The sequence below is a fragment of the Dreissena polymorpha genome, chromosome 12 (assembly GCF_020536995.1).
Source record: "Dreissena polymorpha isolate Duluth1 chromosome 12, UMN_Dpol_1.0, whole genome shotgun sequence".
Taxonomy (NCBI): domain Eukaryota; kingdom Metazoa; phylum Mollusca; class Bivalvia; order Myida; family Dreissenidae; genus Dreissena; species Dreissena polymorpha.
In genome coordinates, this window is record NC_068366.1 from 50,316,348 (window position 1) to 50,330,737 (window position 14,390).

At 34.6% G+C, this 14,390-nt stretch overlaps 1 protein-coding gene across 2 annotated transcripts; it reads right to left on the bottom strand.

Moving 5' to 3' along the window:
- Positions 1-1,664: 1,664 nt before the first annotated feature.
- On the bottom strand, positions 1,665-13,842 carry LOC127852334 (putative ferric-chelate reductase 1). Of its 2 annotated transcripts, none has more exons than XM_052386273.1 (12): positions 13,686-13,842; positions 10,213-10,407; positions 9,709-9,804; positions 8,614-8,770; positions 7,236-7,355; positions 6,869-6,984; positions 6,585-6,671; positions 5,855-5,935; positions 5,280-5,379; positions 4,882-5,028; positions 4,653-4,705; positions 1,665-3,709 (listed from the first exon to the last, which is right to left on the bottom strand). In XM_052386273.1, exons 1-12 carry the CDS (start codon positions 13,776-13,778, stop codon positions 3,614-3,616), a joined length of 1,341 nt encoding a protein of 446 aa, XP_052242233.1. In that variant the 5' UTR covers positions 13,779-13,842; the 3' UTR covers positions 1,665-3,613. The 2 variants fall into 2 exon arrangements, with proteins under 2 accessions (XP_052242233.1, XP_052242232.1); XM_052386272.1 differs by lacking the exon at positions 1,665-3,709 and adding an exon at positions 3,762-4,051.
- Between the last annotated feature and the right edge of the window lie 548 nt (positions 13,843-14,390).

Here is a 14,390-nt window from a genome sequence, read left to right on the forward strand (position 1 = left end):
GTGAATAATTGTTAAATCCATAAAAATGATAGTTATGTTAATTTACCATATTTTCCCAATTGGATTTAGCAACCTTCAAACATGTAATTGTTTTATACCGATGGTAATTTTCGCTGATAACCAAACTTGTGATTGATATGAAGAAACATTTTTCAAGTATTAAACCGATATAAAGATACATAATTTCAAATATGACCACTGAAAAGTTCAAGGCCAGCTTCATGTCAACGTTTGCTTTTACACCAATTGATATCCTTGGATTTACTCTTGGGTTCTGCCCCAATAACTCCAAATATGTTGTTCAGAATGTCAGTAATTAAAAACAAATCCAAGAGTCAAATTTTAAAGCATTAAGGGTGGTTCCTTATGAATAGCATGTATGAATACAAATTCAAAACACGCTTTTTAACAATAGTTATGACAGAAGGTGACAGTGACAGTGTACATGTAGGCCAAGGGAATATATATGTATATATTCACAATGAAATTCTTTCTAAAGAATACACCAAACCAATACAAATAAAGTTTAAGAGGAGTACGTTTATTTTTTATATTACGTTTATATTTAATATTCATATATTGTATGCATGCTGGTAAGTCTTTATGACCATTTTTATAAAGAAACATTTTTATAAAGATGTTCGGTGTCTCTAATAACAACAATGCACATAAATACAATTGAAACTAATAACTTAAAATATTCAAATTATTAAAGGGACTTGTTTTGAAGTTTCCAAGTTCGTCATAAAATGTTTTAAATTGAGAATACATAACTTCGGAAGAAACAAGCTCCAGTTTAAAACTACACAAAACAATAATTACAATGAAAGCAAATAAGAAGAAGGTTTATCTTAACTGGGCTCGAACCACTGACTTTTAGTATCAACCAAGCCATTCGGCTATCGAGGCAATTACTTTCTATATTGCACTTTATGCATGCAATATAAGCAGTCCACGTATTGTTACAAAATATAACGAAAACAACAGAAACACTCCAAATAATGCAATCGTTTCGCTAATGTTATGCTTCATTAAGCAAAACGATTTAATAATCATTAGAAATTGATTAAAGTTAAAGTTAATTAAATTTCTAATGAAGATTTTTCGTAAACGATAATGAATGTTCAGTGTGAGTTCACGCAAATATTGATATTTCCCTGATGGACAATGATCTTGTTGGAAATTTGTCATTTTCCTTTAAATAAACGTTCAATATCCTGCCGTACTATGAAACAGATGCATGTATACACATTTTACTCAATGTACGTGTTCAAGCGTTGTATACAATCTTCCATGAACCTTATGAACTTAAAACAATGTATTGAGCATGATCGCAATGATTCGCGATAAAACCGGTGAGTAGGATGTACATGCGTTTAATAACCTTCATGCAGAACATGAGTAATGACACAAATGAACACAATCACAACATGAAGTGACAAAGATGGACAACGGAAAACTATATTTGCTTTTGCAGTGCGTATCGCGTAATAACATATGAGAACACAGACTACTGAGGGTTTTGTGGCGTTGTCTACCTAAAATCATTAATCGAATTGGGAGGTAACAATTATAACGCGATGAGGTCATAAGTTGTGTATACTTTTTCTTATATTGTACATTTTAGCACTTGCTTTTTATAATGAAATTATATTTAATACAGATAAATGTAAAGGATTTATTACGTAATAAACGCAATACTTCTCACAAACAACTACATACAAGAAAATAGACCAGGCGAACTTTTGACAATTAGGAAAATATTGGGTTTGTTACAAAGGTTATAAACAACTAGAGCTAGCGGGTGCGAACAGGCAATAAATACCGAACCCATCGGACACAATACTATGTGATCAGTCCGCGAGTTTTGTATTTCCCTAAATAACGTACAGTGGGCGTTTATATTCTCAAAGTAGAAGCATAATAATGTAATGCATAATATAAAACATTGGTGAACTTACAATGAGACTGTATGACTTATTTATTTGATAACAGCCGCAACAACTAATGCCTTATCCAAAAGTACAAAACGCAACCACTATACAACAGAAAACATTGTCAACAATGTAGACTTTAAATTTTATTTGTTTTTTTGTTTCGCCATTCAAATATACATGACGATATGTTTTGGTACAATATACCTATATTTCAAATATTAAGTTACCTGCATGTATCTAGCTGACTATAGAATGTTTATATTGTAACTACAACACAAAATGTAGAAATATAAGACAACAAAAATTAAAAGTAGAACACAAAAAAGAACAAAATATTGAAAACCAACAAAACATAAATATGTCGACGGAGTCATCACCTGTGTATATAAAAATCTAACACCGTAACATGTTATATGGCAATAAACCCAATGAACCACAAATCCACAATGCAGCATGTTATTCTGCTTAGAAGTAATATATAATTTTAAAAAAATACGTAAGATGTTAATTCTGTTCTAAATTTTGCTTGTTCGGCAAACAACTTTAATGTTTAACTGATTTCCTGATTGAGTGGTTCCTGAATGAAAGTTGATATAATGTACATACACGTTTAAAGGGGCCTTTTCACAGATTTTGGCATGTTTTGAAGTTTGGCATTAAATGCTTTATATTGATGAATGTAAACATTGGATCTAAAAAGCTCCAGTAAAAATTAAGAATAAAATTAAAAAAGAAAAAAGAAACCCTCAGCAGGGCTCGAACCACTGACCCCTGGAGTTCTGGAGTAAACAGTCTACCGCTAAGACCACTCGGCCATCCTTCCTGATACAATGATGTACATGTATTTAATACTTTATATAAGCAATCCTCGTAGTTTCACAAAATATAACGACAACAACAGAACTTTCCAAATTATTCATTCGTTTCGCGTTGCAACGCTTTATAACTTTTTGGTTTTTAATTCATCAAAAGATGCATATCATGGCTATTTTAGAGCAAGATAAATATTCAGTATTACTGTTTCCTCACAAATATCATAACTAAAACGAAAATTTGCGAATCTGAAACAACTTTTTTCTCTTTTTTTTCAATTTACCCAAACGTGCAAAGGCCCCTTTAAAACTGATCATTGCATTTAACGCTTCAGTTCATTCACATTTCAAATAGTAAAACAATGTAAATATAAAATGAAATAGAAAAATAAAAAAATAACGAGTTGGTAATCCTATGCCAGAGTTTGTGTATATATGTGACCGGCGTTGTGCCTTGAATAAATCAATATGTAAACAGAACGTTCCAACTTACAAGCACTGCTAGTGTATTTTCCGTTTATGCCAAATGTTTCAAAACTAAACTGAAGTTGCCATATCAATACAATCTATGACATGCCATTCTGCAATTAGCACATTGTAATCAAGTAGCATCATTATGAAGATGAACCAAATTTCAGTTTCATATATATTGTAACTACACGGATGCAAAAAACACTAACAAAATAGTTTGCATACTAAACGCGTATTTGAATTTATGCCCTTCTTAAAATGCCATAAATTATCAATACAACACAGTCAATAGATGTAAGGGCAAACAGGTTAAAAACAAATATAAAAATAGTATTATCAATATGTAAAAAAGTCATACAATACAAACACTAATGAAATTAAAGATCATGTTATTCAGTACGTTGCAATAATGGCGACGATGGCAATCCAGAATACTCCCATAGCCGCGCAAAATATCCCAAGCAGAATAACTTTTAGTCTGGCATCGCGCTGAAATGAAATTAAATACAAATATATAACAATATATATTTTACAATATTCTGAATAATTGTCATTAATGTTTTCGAAAAATCGGAAATAAGGCACAATTACACGATTGCGTTTACCGATTTGCGGCTTTCGCTGATATTTTTCAATGTAGGTAGGATAAAGTTATGGTAACCATTTTTCATTTTCTTTACAAATAGAACATAGCTCTAATGACCGTTTCCCTATGGTCTTATTTGTAGGCCTTTGCTCAGATCTTGTATCCATAAACAAACATCGGAGATGCAGGAAGTTTGCAGTTTTTGGTTCGTTACGCAGGTAATGGTGGTGGAACATGACTAATTGCTACAAATGTTTCATGGATACACATACAATGTGATAGTTCAGTACAAATCATGGCGATAAAACTGGTGTCCGTAAACAGAATCGACTCATTATTTCAAGTATTATTTAAATACACTCTTTTATGACAATTTAAATAAATATGAATATGCATTGCGTCAATTTCATTTCAAGACGATGTCATATAAATTAACCTGCTACATACACAAATGATGTCCCGGTGTGTGTGTTTGTATCATTGGATTTTTCGCCATATGAAATATTATTTTGTCATATAACAATGGTGGCGGTCTATTAACTGTATCGTTCTTTCCGGGATAAGTCTGGTTACAAAAAACAGCGTGACTATGAGTAAATGTATTAAGTAACTGACTACTGTCCTACATGAATTAGAGTTAAGGGTAGAATGGCCGTATAATTTTAATCACGAGGAATAGTCACACAGGTTTTGTGTTCAAACTGGGACTCGAACCCGCCATTCAATTTGAATGCATCGGAGCTGCCCATCTTGTATGTATTATTGAGATTGTATTAAGTAATATTCTACATGGGACTTAAAATGTAATAAATTATACTATAAACACATGTATCATATGTGCATTACCTTTAAATTTGGTTTGTCTGTACCCTCGGCGGACTTTCCAGTGTTTTGACAACCTAAAAACGAAAGGAAAATATAGTTTAAGATTTCAAAAACAACATTTGTTATTAAGTTTTTATTGAATTAATTGGATGTGTTGCAAATGTTTGTCCAATTACTAGAACATCACACCCTGCCATCAAATTGAATATCACAACATATATAAGGATGTTGATATTTCAAACAAGCTTACTGGTTTTGTTTGCGGGCGTCTTCCACTTGAGAATTTCCATGATGACCCCCATGATGATGATGGCGGCTAACCAGAGGAGTCCCACCACAAGACCGGAAGTGGGCAGCCCCGCTCTCTCCGTCGTCAACCCGATCATTGTAGAAACAACTGGTAAATAAAATAAAAGTGGAAAACTAGATAAACAAAACAACGAAAACAACACAAGTCGTTAACTACACGTTTGTCGTTATAAAATACCATCCGACACAAATTTACGTAATTAAACGTGGAGACGGCTAAATACCAGTGAGTACTTTTAAAAACAGACAATCATTGCGATTCCCATAAACGTCGATGCACTTATCATTAAAACTAGTTAAACGCCTTCTCAAACTATATCTGACCAATGCGCACACTACCTGCCAACACGTGACCAGTGACGCCGACCCCGAGGTGTGCCCAATTGAACACGAAGCGGAACTTGTGATCGGGGTCTGGCCGGAACATAGACATGGTTGGCTGTAATGGAAATAATACCGGTATTTTCATCATTTACCTCCACCTCCTCCTTCCTTTCATTAGTATTAATATTGCTGTCCTCATAATTAGAACTTATACTAACTATGCATAATTTATTAGCATCGCTGTTATAATAAGTGTCCTCCTCGTTATAGTAATAATAATAATCATCATCATCATCATCATCATTATCATCATCATCATCATCATCATCATCATCATCATCATCATCATCATCATCATCATCATCATCATCATCATCATCATCATCATCACGATAAGGTCCTCATCTTCCTATTCGTACTCTACTATTTCGTCTGGTTAATTTTCTCCACAATCTTGTTCGGCATTAGAAGCAGAGCATCTCATACTAGTAGTTCTCATATTTTCATCGCCATCAGTACCATTCATTAGAACAGCATTGTATTTATAACTACAATCGAAAAAAAATAATTCTTGCATAGAGAGCACTTACATTAATGAACATAATGGCGGTCACGATGATTCCAAGAACCGGATGTGCCGCCGTGGCGCCCTTGGATGGCGGAGGTGTTAGCTGCCGGTTGTAAGAAAAATATTGGAGGGGTGGGCTAAATGCAAAGGTGTGGACTACACAGGACTGATTGATAGACTTAAATTTAAGTCTACAATCGATAAATGTTTAGAAAAAACCCTCATATAAACAGGAAATACTACAAAGGCGGAAATAATCGTCGTGGATTATACTGCACTTGCTGTTTCGAGACGAAACACAGAATGCATTCGCAAAAGCTAGGTTTTCCTGGACAATTATAGAACAAGTCATTACACCATATCGTTGTTGTTTCTTCGTCTTTCAAAACTCTTGAAACGAACTGATTGGTGCCTTGCTATTACATTGCTACTGAAATAATATCCTTACTTGAATGTGTCGCACGATCGATTTTGCATAAGACGGACTCGGTATGTTAGATTTTTCTGCGTTAAAAGTGCGCGTATGTTACAAATGTAGCAAGTTGTAAAAAGTAGTCAACGAACTATAGAAAATTCGGAATATATAAACACTTGAAAGACAGATTGGCCAATCAATCTTCTGTGACACCTCATGTCTGTCAAACGATGAGGCATTTCTCAAAAAGGTTTACTCTTCAAAGATACTTATACAATCTGGACACAAAAAGATCTGAAACATATAAAACGCATCAGAATGCAAAAGGACATAATACCTGACTGTAGCCTTTCAGTTCGACGAAAATTGAGATGAATCCAACGGTTCCGAAGATCATGACACAAATCATGGACCCGCGATGGAGCTTTAAATAATTATAATAAACATAATATGTATCACTTTAGAAACATTATCTTTTTTCTACTGTAAGTGTCATTATCAATAATTTAATAATTATCACCATCATCATCATCATCATCATCATCATCATCATCGCAATCGCCATTATTATTATTTTATGTATGTACGTCATTTATAAGAAGAATTTTCCCATAGGTATACCTGGAACCAATACTTTGTGCTGAAGAGTTTCTTGTCAGGCAACAGATCTTTCTGGTACCTGGCTATCACAATACCGATGGAGCAACACACCAACCACGCAAGGGTCATCATTGATCCTTCAAATGAAAAACAATGTAATAATATACGAAAACTTGTCCTTTCTTGTTACATAATAATACTCGGCAGCATAAAGCTCTTAACACAAAGCGACGATTTCTTCAGACACGATTCCTCCTGAGGGTGAAATATGACAATATTTAATATATGTACGGAAATAAGTTTACTGCAACACACAGCCCGAGTTAAACTCTTGAAGAAAATTTAGGATTAAACTAGGCCATTAATTTTAAATTATAATGACATTTACCATGCAGTTTTACCAAGGGGCTACTCAGCTTGTATTGCTTGTAGATACTGGTGGAGGTGAAGTCCACTTTGACGTCACTCGTGTGAGGAATCATGTAATGCTTGTCCAACTGTGTCACACCTAGAAAACAGTAAAAAAGGCATTTATCAAGAAGTTAGACACGTATATGATTCGTAGTATCTGCTTTAAAACAGTAAGACATCTATTAAGTGGTTATACACGTTTAACTCCGTATTATCGGTTTAAAAATAGTAAGAAATCTGTCACTTCAGAAATCGTTATACAGGTTTATAAGACATACATGTATTTCAATCATTTATACACGTTTATTATCTTCATCATTAAGGATAGGCTGAATAAATGTCGATGCCTTAATGTTAATTAAACTGTCTCATATTTTCAAGATCATACTAATACATTATTGTCTACGAATGTTGGCGTCTAAAATTTTAAACCACGAGCAAAACCAATACCGATGAATTGGTGTGTGTGTGTGTGAAACGTGAATACCTCTCCTGAAGAACAACCCAGTCCTCAATGTTTTACCTGTTTACTTTAAAATTAATATGAATAATCATTTCGTCCAAAGATTCAGCACACTAAGTTGAATGTTTGTATGTAAAATCACCCATGGGGAAAAAAGGTCAAAGGACAGACCGACCGTCAATCCAACAGACAAAGCAATACACCACTACTTCATCGAAGGGTATCCGCATACCCGGCGTGTAGACATGGAGAACAAAAATAAATTTCAAAGACAAAATTATAGACAAAATACGAAGATGTCTCAGTAAATTCAATGGTGCTGTTCTGTCGTCTATAACTGGATTTTTAAGTCATTATAACAAACATGACGACAGCGGATTCAAAAACGCTCTTCCCTTAGTTCCTTTCCCGATTTGATATGTATCGAAAATAAGTCAAAGACATACGTAGGTGTCGGCGATATAAGCGGAGAAGTCATTCGCAACAATTTAATGGACGTATACAAATGTTGTAGTTAGCCGTGTGGTTTGAATTGAAGAATGATTGAGTAAAAATCTGTAAAATATTTAAAGAACGACCAACTTGAATATGGTAAAGGGCAACGTACAAACACATTGTAGAAAGCGTTGAAATAGCAATATTGGATGAATAAAAATTCTGTAATTAATCTATATATATATTGGGTGAATATATGAATTGGTATTGTTTGATTAATCTTTTACATTAAAATCTGTCAAAATAACCAATTGTTATAGAGAGCGCTGTTGATACTCGATGAAAATAAAACATCGACATTACATTTATTATTGTATAATACATCCGGAATGATGATTTCGTGGGTATTGAAACAACACAAAATAACAGAAACATAAAGGTTGTCTTCATCAATTACCGTGCTTGGTCTTCATTTGTCCCACAACCACCATTATCAAATACTCGTTGTTGAGATTGAAGAAATGGGCATTAGCGTCTTTGATTTGTCGCGTAAAATTGCAAGCAAGGACGCCATTTGCATGGGTAACAATCGCCGCTGAAAGTCCCGTGTTCAGCTGAATGGGTAAATACATTAGACACTGTAAGCTACCAAAAGCAGTGCATGTTAAAATAGAGTCCAACCAGTAGTTTTATCAATCTATGTATGTCATCAAGCTCAGAAGAAATTAATCACGATCGATCATTTTTAGTTCGATCGTTTAGCGCAATGAGCGTTAGTTCATAAACACTCTTTGTTTGAACAAACTTTTCTTATATGATTTTGTTATATGCAGGAATTGCGTTGCACACCAAATGTTGTTGAAAAGGTTTGTTTATTAACCCATTTACGCCTAGCGTCTACAAAAAAGGCCTTGGCAAACAGCGTAGACCCAGATGAGACGCCGCATGATGCGGCGTCTCATCAGGGTCTGTGCTGTTGGCTTAAAGGAATTTCTGTAAGAAATATTATAAATATAGAAATAAATATACTAGACATCCACAATTTTGGAAATAAATTGATCCAAAGTAGACGGATGGGAGAGTCCACTAGGCATAAATGGGTTAATATAAAACATATTTTTATCGAACCGGTACGTCACGTTAACTTGTGAACACCAGACAAAATTACCTTGTGTGCGCGTGCAATGCCTTTAGTACTTATGCAATGCGCATTAATTTCTTGGAGTTCAGCGTCTGACTAAATGACTTTTTTGTATTACTAAGAAAAACAGATTATGTCAGAGTTTAAATCTGAAAACAGCTTTCAATATGCATAACAGTTATAGGAAATAAGCCTTGATAACTACATTAAAATTGAAAAATTAAACGCATTACTTATACTTATTTAACTATACATGTGCGTTTATTAACATTACATATCGGTGTTTTAATGGTTTTAATACAATCCGGTCTTAGGCTTGGAAGTAGATCAAACAAGGATTATTGAGTTATCTTTATATGGAAGAACAACGGTATTTTATACAACAAAGAACAATAAAAACATTCCACGTACCGGTGAAAGGGATTCTAAATCAGTGTCCTGAGTGTACCAGGACTGAACCGGATTGGTCGGGTCCCCGGGAACACACGCTACCACACTATCGTCGCCCTGGGAGAACACACAGATATAAGTTGATTTTTATAATGAAATTGTTAAGCTTGATGGTGCGTTACTGTGGAATTCGGGGAATAAAAGGTAATTATTGCGTAAATTGAGGCTTAATTAAAGTGGCTCTGATTATGCACAAGGACCACACAAAGCTATCAATTGCCTTACAAATAGCTCTCAAATACAAATACAATACATACGAATTTCTATAAAATGCATATCAGATTCATTTAAAGTGCCTTTAAAAACTTACATGCGATATTAAAACAACAATGATAGAGAGGAATTAGGCAAAGTTATATAAAGACCTCAATTTACACAGCCATTGATGAGATGCTCTCTACGATATAAAACATTATCCATACATGCTATAGCCATAATGATCTGTTGTACATACGTTAAACTTACCATTCTAAGGTCGTCTGAGAAGCCTAGTGCCACGTAGCTGTTGGTTGCTGTCACCTCGTACTGTACTGCGAACAGAAGCTCGGTTACCAGAGGTTGCCACGTGACAAGAAAGGTACATCCGGTGTCCCTGCAGTCGGGGAAACAGCCCCTGGTGGTGCCACATGCGGGATCCCATGGGACACTTGCCAGAATACACTGGGTGTCGAATATATCGTGTTTTTCTCAGTAATGATATATTAGAAATTACTTAAAGATATATACTTTGCAACTTATAACTGTATTGAATTGTTGTCAACGAATCAAATCACCAATTAACCGTTTCATACACTCAAGTATAACAATAACGAATATTTGTTAAACAGTACATGTAATGTTCTATCATTACTTGAAAGTTAATTCTAGCATGGCAGTTAATACATGTAGTTACATCATAATTTATTTAAAACATTTTGTCTACGATCCGTTTATGAATACTGGCAATAATCATACTTTCCCGCAATTAGTAAAATCGATGATCACATTTACATGACCTCGTGTGTTACCTGGTGCGTGGCAGTTTTAGTCCCAGTCTCGTGATCTGAACACTCTCTTTAAAACCCATTTATGCCTAGTGGACTCTCCCATCCTTCTAAATTGGATCAATTTATTTCCAAAATTATGAATGTCTAGTATGTTTATTTCTATATTAAGAATATTTCTTACAGAAATTCCTTTAAGCAAACAGCGCAGACCCTGATGAGACGCCGCATCATGCGGCGTCTCATCTGGGTCTACGCTGTTTGCCAAGGCCTTTTTTCTAGACGCTAGGCATTAACCCATTAATGACCAGCGTCCTATATTTGGGACACCTAGGAAATATGGTCAGTGTTAATTATCTCAGTGACAAATATACAGTTATCTCTGTTGTGTGGCTGTGCTATCAGTCCTTTCTATCAGGTAACATCAATTTGAGATGAAACAGAAAGAAATTGCATGCATTCATGAGGCTGCATTTAACGACAAGGGGCAAATTTTTCTTGGACTGACAATGGCTAAAAAAGGAATGTATTGATTTATACTCAATTATACAATTTTTGTAATCAAGTACAAATTATAGATTTGTAATATTGAGATATGTGATTTTTTATAATGTACACTAATGGAAATATAAGTATTTACTTATTTTCCCTTGACTTTTTACTAATCAATATTGCGTCCCAAATTTGGGTAGCTAAGCACATATGTGTAAAAATTGAGATTTAGTATGGTCTGTAAAAATAACAAATAATAATATTTTACAACTACATTTATATAAATTTATGTTAAAAGGCTCACTCTAAATGATATGTTGCATCTTTTTGAAGATGATAATACTTTCAAGAAGCTGATGTGGTCATGACTGGACCAGAAGATGCTACAAAAAGTGATGAGGTTAGCGGGGATGAAGACCTCGGAGGCAACATAAACAATTTGACAGGGAACCAACTTCGTTCTGATGTGACTGTTTCTGTGCGAAGTGCAACCGGATCAGTCTCAAACTCACAGACACTAACCATTCGGACACATCGCAGGATGAGGGTAGTGATGTAGATTATGTGTCCGATGCATCGGACACCACTATTGAATATGACGTTCAGATCCCTGTGCAACACAACCAGAATGAGCAACGGATTCCCAACTTTCATAGAAGGGGAAGAAGAACATGGTTGTGCAAAATGCATGGATCCTGTACAGGTTATCCGCCAAGTATCAGAACCAACCCATGGATCTTCTTGATTTCAGGCGGGAAATATGCAAAGTTTATTTTATGCGGTATTCCCAACGAGCTTTGCGTGGACGTCCGGTTGGGAGGGTCATGCACATTTATGGCAGAGTACCGGCTGTTGTAAGATAAGAAAAGCGGGACCACTACATTGCGCCAAATAATACACAGAGAAAGTGTGCCTTTTGAGGCGGAAAGTCAACCCGGATCTGCGTGAAGTGTAATGTTGGACTCCATGACAAATGTTTCATAGCATTTCATCTCAAGTGATAAGTGGAGATATATATTTCATAATTCATAGACAGGTTATTAATTGGATTGTCATAAACATGCAGAAAAAACATACATTCATGCATATTTGGAAGTAAATGTGTCATTACTAAAAGATGGAATATATATGAATATTGATATCGTATGTGTCTGGCGTCCCAAATTTGGGGCATGACTAAAATTGCATAAAGCAATAATATTCCAATGGTAAATATCATTATAAAGTAGTTTAATAGCATTATTATATAGTTCCTTACAGTTTCTAATAAATTGCAAAAAAAAATAATGTGGTCATTAATGGGTTAATGGGTTAATCTTCCTTACGGTATACAAAGAGATGCCGTTTGTTTGAAAAGTTTACGCGAGACGGACAACGCACGACATACAAAAAGTTATAACGTAAATGAAAAGAACAGATTAACCAACCTACATACCCTGTTTGTTTGGCAACAAATTACTTTATTTTTATTTTTGGCCTAGTTGGAAAGAAACTTCCCCGGATAGAGGATGATTGGTACGCGGGTGGTGTGCTTACGAGAGAAACGTTTCATGACACCGGATCATTCGGATCATTTTGCGATATTTTACGAAACAAAAGTATTAATAGACTGAATTCGTGTAAAATGATGGAGCAATTGATAAATTTAAATATGTACGAAATGTCAGAGTGGCATATTGACTTAATTCAACTAATCTCTTTTTAGATAATCGATATCTTTGAATAACACATGAAAGTAGATTGCATATACGCGTATCTTTAATGGGATTATATAAAGCTCTATCCAGCGTCTGTCAATGATTTATACAAATACACCGACCACTTCCTCTTCTGTTGACATTTTATTGATAGATTATTCGACACTGACAGGGGGTAAAATATAATGCAAAATATTATCAAACATGTTTGTTGTATAGACCCTTCTTAACATTTTCAAAATTACGAATGTTCTGAAAAGGCTTCTTAAAGTTGAAATATGAAATCCGTATAAATTGTCCATCAGCGAAGTATGTTTAAGCTTTAAACTCAACCAACCAAATTAGGTCGCAGTGGTGTAGTGGATATGGTGTCCGCCTAGCGAGCTGGAGGTCAAGGGTTCGATCCCCACTGTGGGAGCGTTCTTTAGATTTCCCCAATAGACATCAAGTACTTGTTCTAAACCTAGGAAACGGATTCGAAAGCGTTTCAAATAAACCTTATATTAGGCTTTCTATTCAATCGAGCAAAAATAAATAGTTTTAAACTAACCAATACGAAAGCAAAAGTCATCGTCCCTGTCCGAACATGTTTATAAAAAACAGTAAATGCATGCCATCATCACACCGGATAATTTACAAATGGGTTTGATTATATAGAAATGCTGATTTGTGTATACTTTCAAATACAATAATAAAAGTACAATTAAAAAAACAACATGTCAATATAGAGCATACACTGACTGTGCATCGGTCGAATTACATTTACCTTCATTGACAACATGCTTAATAACCCTACAATCCACATTTTAGTCGCCATACTTTTGAATCCCTCACAACTGTAAACAATGTATGTACACATTTCGCTCGTATCACGTACCACGGAAAACACCTTACGAGCGCCTATCAGTATACTGACCGAGATATAGGACTATCTATTGATTTAAAGGGACTCTTCTGTTTAGGTTATTAAATAATAAGACAAATTAACCAATTTGTTTTATTAACCATCAATGTTATGTATATCTACATATAATGGAAACCGAGCTTGTGGTATAATGCTTCAAATAAAGATTTAAGATTCAAATAATACCTGTTGCTGAAATGTCTGAATTCGGATTTAAAGGATGTCTACCATTAACAGCCTTTTGGTTGAAGACTTAATGGGTTTCGCACATCTTCTAGCAAAACTAAATTATTGTTAAAAGACTCGTTGCTATCAGTGAAACTTTAAAATCCGACTGAATGTATTTTCGGCAAACAATTGTTTCTTGGCATTAACGATAAAATTGAAAATTGGTGTAGCTCAAACACATTAGGAAAAAGACCAATTTGAAAACACGAACAGTTTTGTAAATTCACATCTTTGCCGTCGCTAAGAACAAAATGACAGGAATAACTGTTCCTTGGTATCTTAAGACTTATATGAAAAGTATTGAATGTATGAATTATGGATTCGTGAATTGATGACATC

Excerpts from the sequence above, each read along its gene's own strand:
- LOC127852334 (XM_052386272.1), bottom strand. The coding sequence starts at position 13,778 with ATGTGTACATACATTGTTTACAGTTGTGAGGGATTCAAAAGTATGGCG. Across the intron at positions 6,985-7,235 it reads CCCCTTGGTAAAACTGCATG|GATCAATGATGACCCTTGCG; the intron begins GTAAATGTCATT and ends TTTCATTTGAAG. Across the intron at positions 4,052-4,652 it reads CAGACAAACCAAATTTAAAG|CAATTAGTCATGTTCCACCA; the intron begins GTAATGCACATA and ends AAACATTTGTAG.